This window comes from Leucopleurus acutus (genome assembly GCF_964270905.1).
Source record: "Leucopleurus acutus genome assembly, chromosome: 10".
Classification (NCBI taxonomy): Eukaryota; Metazoa; Chordata; class Mammalia; order Artiodactyla; family Delphinidae; genus Leucopleurus; species Leucopleurus acutus.
The window spans coordinates 74170483-74181715 of NC_139153.1; the positions used below are offsets into that span (position 1 = coordinate 74170483).

At 38.1% G+C, this 11233-nt stretch overlaps 1 protein-coding gene across 2 annotated transcripts in view; it reads left to right on the forward strand.

Moving 5' to 3' along the window:
- CDC5L (cell division cycle 5 like) overlaps window positions 1–10201 on the forward strand; it is a 44119-nt gene extending 33918 nt beyond the window's left edge. For both annotated transcript variants that reach the window (XM_082848309.1, XM_082848310.1), the window contains 2 exons: window positions 7111–7323; window positions 8326–10201. In XM_082848309.1, the coding sequence (XP_082704435.1) occupies window positions 7111–7323; window positions 8326–8430 (318 nt within the window). In that variant the 3' untranslated portion in view covers window positions 8431–10201. The remainder of the gene's footprint in view (window positions 1–7110; window positions 7324–8325) is intronic.
- Window positions 10202–11233: the final 1032 nt, after the last annotated feature.

The window sequence follows — 11233 nt, forward strand, 5'->3', positions numbered from 1 at the left end:
GGCCTACGTACAGGTTAATGTCTAAATCAGGGAAGGAATGATGGGCAGATTCATTAATTGAGATCTTGTTTATGTGCGTTTAGAATAATTTGTTTTTCAGTGAACTGTCTGGTGACATTAAGCCATTTAGCCCCACAGCTTGACTTTCTTCAGGCATGTTTGCATTTCAGGGGCTGAGGCAGGGAGGACATCTGGTTTATTAGCTGTGGTGTAGCCTAATGTGTTGGACTTTCAAGTGGGACACAACTGCATAGCTTCATCTCTTAGTGACTCTGTGGCCTAGAGCAAGTTACTTAACCTCTCTGGGTCTCAAATTTTCTTACCTGTAAAATTTGGGTGTGTAATAGTGTTTTAGTCTCATGGAAATGAGAGTTTGAGATAATGTAAGATTAAATGAGATACTGTGTGCCTCGCAGTTGGCAAGTTTTAGTGAATAGGAGTTCTCTCCCATTTTTCTTAGGTTCGTATCATTCTTGGTGTTAGCTAAATTAGATTAAATTGATATTTATCAGGTTATTCACCTTGAATAACAGGCTGGGTAAGTTTTCTGTTCTCTGAATTTTGATGAATGTCTGAAATATGAGACATGGGTCAATTTTAGGAGAGAGGTTTGAGTAATACTTAAAGGCTCAGATTTTGTTTAATATAAATGAATTTTACATAATTGTGCATTTTAACATTTCATATGTACATTTTGGTATGTTGAAGTAGTTGACATACTTATAAATTTTAATGTCTCCATTATGTTTCATTGTACTGATGTTTCATGGTTTGTGGTGTATGGTCTTAACAAAATAGTTATCCTTTAGAGTAGATATTGAATTTGAATTTTAAAAAACCTTTTATCATGGGAATTGTCAAATACACGCCAAAGTCGACTAGTGTAATGAGTCCTCACGTGTTATCACCCAGCTATGACAGCCACTCTTATTTCATGTTATTCTCCCTCTCCCAGTATTTGAAACAAATTCCAGACATCATATTGTAAAACAGAATTATGATGCATGAAATTCGTCAACTTGGTTCCCCTACACATTTGTATTAGATATATTCTCATTCATCCCCTCTTGAACTTTATGCTTTCATTTTGGATGTAGTCAGCTTTAATTATACCAAGTGTCGTCCTGCTTTAAAATCCTAATAGTTATAGTGAACTTCATTTAAGATTATTGGAAATTTTGTGCTGATACATATTTAAGCACAAACTTCCATTATAATCATATTTGGGAGACTTGTCTGGTGACACGTGAACAGAGTATTTGATCCTAATTCCATTACTAACTTCGTTAGATGTTTTAAGAAGACTTTAAAGTATATCATCTCTAAGTGCAGTTAAGGATTTGAAAAAAATGATTTTGACAACTTTTGGTAAATCAGCTATAAATGCAGTGGTTTGAAAATCATTTTTTGGAAGAACTTTTGGTAAATCAGCTGTAAGAGGCAGTGCAAGCTCCTTAAGCCTGTTTTGTACAAAATAAGTTGTCCCGCAGGGCAGTTGCTAATGCTTAATTGTAGTTTTTAAAAGGGCTTAGAAATATTAATCTGGTTAAACCTGAGTCTGGTTCTTCTCAATTCTGCATATTTTAAACTATAAGTTTTTATACTCTGTTGGACTTTAATGTTGTTTCTGTGTATGAATGTGGGGCGGGGCAGTTGGGGCTGATTTAAGGTAGTTCTGTTCCATACATGCATGTGCGTTTCGTGCTTGAGATTTATTGGCTAGGAAAAGGCCAGACGTTACAGGTTAGTTTTTTTCCTCCTAAAATGTATCGAGCAGTCATAGGTTGAGCATTTTACAAAGTTCTGTGTGCAGATATCTTCCTTTACGTTTTAACGATCAGATGGCAGATGTAAGATAAGTAAGCTAAAATTGAATATTAAAAGCTGTATTCCATTTCTTCTTTATATTTTTATACTAACTTATATAGCTATTTGATTTTTTTCTGTACTTTAATTTTTTGGTATAATCTATTTCCATATTTGCTTGGAATCTTAGCACAATATTTGAGCCAGAAGACGTTAATAAAGCTTGAGCTAAATGCAGTAAAATTGTTGGCATTAATAAAATTGTTGACATTAGCAACTTTGCAGTTTTAAAATCTTTGGTGTTTTGGGAATAATAAATGACTCAACTGTGTGAGGTGAGGTAACTCCCAGATAAATGTGCCTTGATGACTAATTAAACACTTTCTGAGCGTATTATGCTGTTATACCAAATTGGAAATTGGATGTCCATGGAGTGCAGTGTATAGCTAACTGAATTATCTTAACCAATAAAAATGATAATTTGTATGACTAATTTAAAAAAGTATGTATTAATTTGAAATTCTGTGCTGTTAAGGCTTTTAGAATGTGTATTCGCATCCACATGTGATTAGAATATCTAATGTTGGTATTCTTGGAACATGTTGAATTATAGTGTAAGGAACTTGATGCAACTAACTTATGGATTTAGTTGTTCACTTTTTACTGGGAATGAGGACTTTTTGGTAGGTCTAGTTAAAACAGCTGACACCTAGCTTCTGTAATGACAGTGGCTGAAACAGGATTCTCCATCCTTATTGCCTATTAGAATCATCTGGGGGCTTTAAAAATACAGTAGTCTGAGACCATTGAAATAAGGGTCTCTGGGTTTATAGCAGTGGTAGACTTTAAAAGCTCTATGGTTAATTCTAAAGTTTAGCTGGGGTTGAATAGCATTAGCTTAAAAAGATGTGCTCCAGTACCGGTTACTTGGTGTGGTGGTCCTCAAGAGGCAAACGGCTCACTTACAAGAAGAAACAGCTGTTTTTCCTTGCTTTAGTCCCAGGAAGGGGATCTCCATCATTTTTAAAATTAAAGTCGGAATTTAAAGGAGGGTTTTAAAGTGTCATCCATAGTCCCTTGGTCCGTTAGAGAGGAGAGCAAAATGGTTAAACTCGTAGTACCTATAATAATTGTAATCAGAGCTAACATTTGTTGACTGCTTACTTTATGTCACTTACTGGGTGGCTAAGGGCTTTTCTGTACATTATCTTAGGGTTCATAGTAACTTTTAGCAATGACTGCCATTTTACTGATGGGGAAAAGGAAATGCAGAGGTTAAAGAACCTACGTCAACTCAAAACAGCTGGGTGGCCGTGCTGGGTAGAAAGAGTGACTCACTTCTCCACTCCACTGTGCTGCTGACTTGGCCCAGTATTTCCTGACTCTTAGAAGACAGATCATTGCTGTGGAACTCACTTTGATTTGTTATCTGTGAGAGGAAAATGGCTCTTTTGTAAAGGACATCATTTATTCATGGATTTAGTCTTCAAGTGCTTTGCAGAGGAATAAAAGCTTATTAACTTTTATAAAATACTGAAGATAGGAATTGTTTTAAAAGAGCTTTATGTAAATTAATTTTAGATCCATCTCATGTTCTTAAGGCGCACATGCAACGTGTCCCTTCCCTGCCATCGCCTCTGCCCTAGACTTATTTGACTTTGACTTCAATAAAGTAAGCTGGAGATGGATAGGTATGAAGTACTACTTTTCTAGAAGTGTACTTTATATTTTGGGGAACACTGTGTTTCTTGGTGTTCTTACATATTCTAAAAAAAAAAAAAAGGCGTTGAGATTGACATGTTTGTTTTTAAATCAGACGTAATGCATTGAAGTGCATGTTTCAAAGTTGTTATCTTGGAAAGCTATATATTTCTTTTGGTGATTATGTTGTTCCTAAATATTTAGAAAAACATCCTATGAACAGCTTTCTTATCAATATTTTGTATTTGACAGTATTTTCCCGTGGGACCATTTCTGCTTATCTTCCCCCCACCGCCACATTTAGTATTTCAGAAAAAATATTGTCACACTGTCTCCCTTGTTACAGGGTGCTCTCAGTTACATTATTATGAATTACAGAGTATCATTTGGGTATATATTATCCTGAAACTACTTAGTTTTGATTGCTTATAGAAGTCACTTGATGGAATCAGTTTGGAGGGGGGTGGGGGAGGAACAGATAAATACAAAGAAATTAACACAGATTTAATAATTATCCCTAAGGCTTTGACCTCACAATTTTAAGTGTTGTATGTTGGAAACAAGCATTTGCAGATCATGATGAAGTGATAACATTGTGGGACGTAGAATGTACACGTAGAGAAGGCGTTATGCTAATGAGATTCTGCATCCCACATCTCCCTTCTCAGCCGTCTCTCCTTGGACCCTCTAAGCTGGGGCTTTCTCTGCCCTTCTGCATCAGCTCTAGAGTTTTGTTGAAACCTTCTGCTAATTGTCCCTCTCCAGTTCTGTTCTGAGTTTATACGTTTTAAATTCTTTTCACCTAATTTTATTTTTTATTTTTTGTTTTTGCGGTACGCGGGCCTCTCACTGTTGTGGCCTCTCCCGTTGTGGAGCACAGGCTCCGGACACACAGGCTCAGCGGCCATGGCTCACAGGCCCAGCCGCTCCGCGGCATGTGGGATCTTCCCGGACCGGGGCACGAACCCGTGTCCCCTGCATCGGCAGGCGGACTCAACCACTGCGCCACCAGGGAAGCCCCTGAAGGGGTTATGTTTTGATCACAGCTTTGGTACATTGATTGGATATTATTCAGTTATTAAAAATGTGGTCGATGTATAATATATAGAAGTGCATTTTTGAGATATAGATGGTGAAGATACATTGCTGTCAGTCCCAGAGTTGTTGCAGATTAATGATGGCAAACGTTATTTTTGGAGGTAAAGGTTAGTTTTCCCCATACTGTGAAATTCAAGCCTTCTTTGAGATTGAGTCATCGGTGATGTTATTATGAATAATTTATTTGGGACTAACCTGTAAAAACTGTTCAAGTGCAGGAGAAGCCCTTCTTAAGCCTAATTTTGTTTTGTTTTGTTAAAATTTATTTATTTATTTATTTTTGGCTGTGTTGGGTCTTTGTTGCTGCGCGTGGGCTTTCTGTAGTTGGGGTGAGCGGGGGCTACTCTTCCTTGCGGTGCGCGGGCACGGGCAGTAGTTGTGGCACACGGGCTTAGTTGCTCCGCGACATGTGGGATCTTCCCTGACCAGCGCTCGAACCCGTGTCCCCTGCATTGGCAGGCAGACTCTTAACTACTGTACCACCAGGGAAGCCCTTAAGCCTAATTTTGCATTAAGGTAGTTGAAGTATAAGAAACTCTAATGTATTTTTTTTCTTTCCCATTATGATTTATCATAGGATACTGAATATAGTTCCTTGTGGTATACAGTAGGACATTGTTGTTTATCTAATCCCAAACTTGCAGTCGATCCCTCCCTCCCCCGCCGCCCACCCTTGGCAACCACAAGTCTGTTATTTATGTCTGTGAGTCTGTTTCGTAGGTAAGTTCACTTGTGTCATATTTTAGATTACATATATATGTACGTGATCTCATATGGTATCTGTCTTTCTCTTTCTGACTTACTTCACCTAACATGATAATCTCTAGGTCCATCCATGTTGCTGCAGATGGCATTATTTCACTCCTTTTTATGGCTGAGTAGTATTCCATTATATATATATGTACCACATCTTCTTTATGCATTCATCTGTCCGTGGACATTTAGGTCGTTTGCATGTCTTAGCTGTTGTGGATTGTGCGGCTGTGAACATAGGGGTGCATGCATATTTTTGAATTATAGTTTTGTCTGGATATATGCCCATGAGTGGGATTGCTGGATCATATGGAAACTATTTTTAGATTTTTGAAGAATCTCCATACTGTTTTCTGTAGTGCCTGCACCAGTTTATATTCCCACCAACAGTAGGAGGGTTCTCTTTTCTCTACACCCTCTTCAGCATTTGTTATTTGTAGACTTTTTAATGATGGCCATTTTGACCCGTGTGAGGTGGAGTTTTGCTTTGCATTTCTCTGATAATTAGTGATGATGAGCATCTTTTCATGTGCCTATTGGCCATCTCTATGTCTTCTTTGGAGAAATGTCTATTTAGGTCTTCTGCCCATTTTTTGATTGGGTTGTTTGTTTTTTTGTTATTGAGTTATATGAGCTGTTTGTATATTTTTGGAAATTAAGCCCTTGTCAGTAGCATCATTTGCAAGTAGGTTGTCTTTTCATTTCGTTTATGGTTTCCTTTGCTGAGCAAAAGCTTATAAGTTTGATTTGGTCCCATTTGTTTATTTTTGCTTTTGTTTCTATTGCCTTGGGAGACTGACCTAAGAAAACACTGGTATAGTTTATGTCAGAGAATGTTTTGCCTATGTTCTCTTCCATGAGTTTTATGGTGTCATGTCTTATATTTAAGTCTTTAAGACATTTTGAATTTATTATGGTGTGAGTGTGTGTTCTAACTTCATTCATTTACATGCGGCTGTCCAACTTTCCCAACACCACTTGCTGAAGAGACTATCTTTTCCCCGTTGTATGTTCTTGCCTCCTTTGTCAAAGATTAATTGACCGTGAGTGTGTGGGTTTATTTCTGGGCTCTTTTCTGTTCCACTGATCCATATGTGTGTTTTTGTGCCAGTACCATGCTGTTATTTATTTATTTATTTATTTATTTATTTACTTTTGGCTGCGTTGGGTCTTCATTACTGCACGCAGGCTTTTCTCTAGTTGCTACGAGTGGAGGCTACTCTTCGTTGTGGTGCACGGGCTTCTTGCGGTGGCTTCTCTTGTTGCGGAGCACGGGCTCTAGGCACGTGGGCTTCAGTAGCTGTGGCTTGTGGGCTCTAGAGTGCAGGCTCAGTAGTTGTGGTGCACAGGCTTAGTTGCTCTGCGGCATGTGGGAATCTTCCCAGATCAGGGCTTGAACCCATGTCCCCTTCATTGGCAGGTGGATTCTTAACCATGGTTCCACCAGGGAAGCCCTCATGCTGTTTTGATTACTGTAGCTTTGTAGTATTGTCGAAAGTCTGAGAGGGTTATGCCTCCTTTTTTGTTCTTTTTCCTCAGGGTTGCTTTGGCAATTTTGGGTCTTTTATGGTTCCATATAAATTTTAGGATTATTTGTTCTAGTTCTGTGAAAAATGTCATGGGTAATTTGATAGAGATTGCATCTAATGTACTTTTGCTTTGAGGTAGTAGATGACCAGTTGTGCCTTTTTAGTCCTGTTATTTAGCCTGCTTTTCTCATGTGTGCTGATGTGAATCTTCCCCGACCCCCAGATAAACAGGGGTCACATGACGACAGAAGCCAAGAGAGCTGCAAAGATGGAAAAGAAGATGAAAATTTTGCTTGGGGGTTACCAGTCTCGTGCAATGGGGCTCATGAAACAGTTGAATGACTTATGGGACCAAATTGAGCAGGCTTACTTGGAGTTACGCACTTTTGAAGAACTCAAGAAACATGAAGATTCTGCTATTCCCCGGAGGCTAGAGGTAACGTTATTGGCTTGCAGCATTGCTTAGAAAGAGAGCTCCAAAGAATAATCAGGGCTTTCCTCTTTTCCTTTCCTGTGCAGGCTGTCTTTTGCAGTTGACATTGACTGGCTTTTTTTCAATGAGAGCCTGAAGTTTTTGACTTTCTAGTCTAGAATTGCCTGTGTGTAGGTGGATAGACCAGGCCAGTTTTGGATACACAGGCTTTTCCTGTACCAATTTTTTGTTTTGTATATAGATGCACTGTGAAATGGAATAAGTAACCCTTGTGATTTTTTTCCCCCGAAATTTAATTGCATCCCATTCATATAGCTCTCTGAGGTACATCAAACCAGTGTCTTTTTGTTTTGTAATTTAGGATGCTGGGAATATATCAGTAATCCCAGAGCATCAAGTTCCTTTGGCCAGATTTGGTTTAACTTTATTTGCCAAGTGTGCATGATAGCCCCTGCCCAGATAAAGGGCAGACAGGGCTTATTTAAGTGCATTTGTGGGTATTGATAGGACAATAATAGCTTGTTTATTTGAGATAGAAGCAGAGGTTTTATAACAAGATGGTAGTTGTATGACCAAATCAAAGAATGGCCACAGGACTGGTTTTATCGGGGAGGAGTTTTTTTTTTTTTTTTTTTGCGGTACGCAGGCCTCTCACTGCTGTGGCCTCTCCTGTTGCGGAGCACAGGCTCCGGACGCGCAGGCTCAGCGGCCATGGCTCACAGGCCCAGCCGCTCCGCGGTATGTGGGATCTTCCCAGACTGGGGCACGAACCCGTGTCCCCTGCATCGGCAGGCGGACTCTCAACCACTGCACCACTGGGGAAGCCCCAGGACTGGTTTTATAGCAGAAGTAGTTACTATTTTTGTTTCTCTTTGGGGAATACTTACCTCTTGAAAGTGTTGACTTAACTCAGCTGTTTGTAAGATGATAAAGTACCATAAGATATTTTTAATTTTCAGTGTGCTTACATATGAAAAAATAATTTAATGGTTTTGTTTCTTCAAGTGTCTGAAAGAAGATGTTCAGCGACAACAGGAAAGAGAAAAGGAACTTCAACATAGATATGCTGATTTGCTGCTGGAGAAAGAGACTTTAAAGGCCAAATTCTGAAGCATATTCTCTCACAAGATGAATTAATTGCTGGTGTTCATACCCTGGAAGGCTGATACTGATGTTTATCTTCATTGACAAATTTGCCCACCATCTGTGGTTTTTCAGTTGTTTATTTTAAATGATATCGATCTTACACATTTATGTATAAAGACTTTAACTCCACAGGACATTTTAGGGTTTAAATTATTAAGACGATCATTCTTTTAAAAGTGTCATATTTGCAGATTTTTTTTAGTTTTGGCCTTTAATTTTAAAAGCCTGATTTTAAACTGCTGCCTGTGAGTAAACTCTCGAATAAAAACAAAATATAAAAAATTGAGAATGTAGCCTTTTGTTTGAAGTAATTAGATACTTAGAGTGCCCACAAACCAGGAAATATGTACCTTGTGTCATATTTAATGAGTACCTCTCGGGTGATCAAAATGACGATCCAGTATCTTAATTTAAATCCTTAAGAGGCAATCTTTTTGTGGCTTTGTTAGTTTTGACCGTTTTTGCATAGGATGGTCATTTCTCTATACCTTGACAAGATAGATTAACTTTTTAATACCTCAGTGTTTTTTTCAGTGTAACTTTAGGGAGTTCTCTTCTCTTCCCAGCTACTTACACAGTTCATGGATTAGGACTCAAAAGATTTAATTTTTCTTGACCTGTTATTTTCTTGTAAATACTTTTTTGACAAAGGCATTTTAAAGATTAATTTCAACAGTACTATCATACTTTATTAAAGCTCCTTGTTTATCTAAACAAGTCAGTCACACAAGTGTAGAATTTGGGGAATGCATAGAGGTGGGAAGATCTAACTTTATAACAATTCATATGGAATCGTTAGTTGGCTGCAGTTCAATATAAGCCAGTAATATGTTGGACTCACCAGAAAGTTTGCTTAATCTTAGACTGCTAGGAATTACGGGGAGGAGATGGAGGGACTCATTCATTCGTCAGATATTTATTGATTATATAGCCAGTGTCTGAGTCCTGGAGATAGAACAGTGACTAAAATAGGCAGAGTTCCTGTTTTGTGGAGTTTACAGTCTCTTGAGAATGACAGACAATGAAAATTCAGGGAAGAAGAGCGACTCTTCTTACGCACCAGGCGTTTATTTACGTTTTGGAGATGAACAGTTATTAAGACAAAGTTCTTGCTCCCATGTAGGTGACATTAGTGGGAGGAATACCAGACATACAGGGAAAAGTATCAGATCGTGAACTTTAGATTTAGTGGAGGGAATTAAAATAGGGTGATGAGAGATAGTGCCTGGGTGGCTGCTGTAGGTTGGATGATCAAAGAGCTCTCTGAGGAGATGTAGTTGGCATCTTAGAAGGAGCCATCCTTGTGAGCTTCAGGGAAGAGCAGTGCCGACAGAGTGAGGAACTAGCACAAAGCCGCTTTGGTGTATTTGAGGAGCAGAAAGGAAGACAGTGTGATTAGAGTGTCAACAATGGCATTTGTATGAGTCCTGGTTGGATAGGGCCATATAGGAAGCTGTCGTAAGGAATTTGGGTCTTATTCTAACTATGATGGCAAGCTGTGAGAAGATTTTAGCAAAGGAATGACACTATCAGATTTATCCTGTGGCTTTACTGTTATGTCTCACCAGGCTGAAGGTAGGGAAGCCAGTTAATGTAGGAGCCTGATGCAGTAATCCAGGCAAACAACAAGAGCGACTCAAACTAGGATAGAGCCAGTCCTGATGGAGACAGGTTGGAAGAATTTGAGCAGTAATAATTCTGTGGTCTCATCTGTAGTCTTTATAAATTTACGTTTTCCAGGTATCTAGTCACTTAATTCTAGTACTTTTTTCAATAATTTCACATGTATTTTTAGGAAATACTTTGATCTATGGTTAATGATAATGTTTCTTCTAATAGTTTAATTTATATTGCATGTTTTGTTGGCTGAAATGTTAAATAATGACGATGGTGATAGTGGACATTTCTTGTTTCATTTCTCATTTTAATGGGTGTGTCAGTAGTGTTTTACCTATAGGTTGGCTGTTTTGAGTCAGGTATTCTTTTCTTTGTCTAGAGAGGAAATACCCTCTATTTTTAGATTTTAAAGCATTTGAATTAGAAATGGCTCTGGAACTTTGTCAGATATACTTTTTGGGTATCCATTAAGATGATCTTATTTTTTGTGTGTGTTTTTTTCTTCATTTGATTTGTTAATGATGCTTTAATAGATTTTCCAGCATCAAACCATCTTTGAACTCCTGGAATCAGGTCAGTTAGTTAAAAAAAATTTTTTTTAAAGATTTACAGTTTACTTGCTTTGTATGTAGACTTGAGTTATAAGGTTTAAAAATAGCCAATCAAATAATATTAATAAAGAGTCACTTTGTTTTTGAAATTTGAAGTAATGCACACATACCCATATCCTAAAAAATGACCAAGAATTTCATCGTTTTGAACCTGGCAGTCTTTCTGCAATTGTAAACTGCTCATGATTTTGCCTTTTAGCAGTGCAGCTTTAACTGCTAAACAGATGTGCCATCCTTTGTCAGTGTCCTGTAATGCCTCGGGGTTCTTTACCAACACCCTCTGAGAGCAATTTGGGTGGCTGTTTTAACATTCACCTTTATTGTATTCTCTTACAGGCATTCATTCAGTGGTGGTATACAAACTAGTGTTCAAAAGCACGTTCAAGTTTCAGTAAATTTGGGGCAGAAATTAAATGTGATAAAGAGCCAAAAGAAACCACCACTATGAGTGAGAGCTCTCTTTGAGACTATCAATATTAGAAATAATGGTGAGATAAGAAAAAGTAGCCTCAAAGAAAAAAAATACACTACAGTGACTG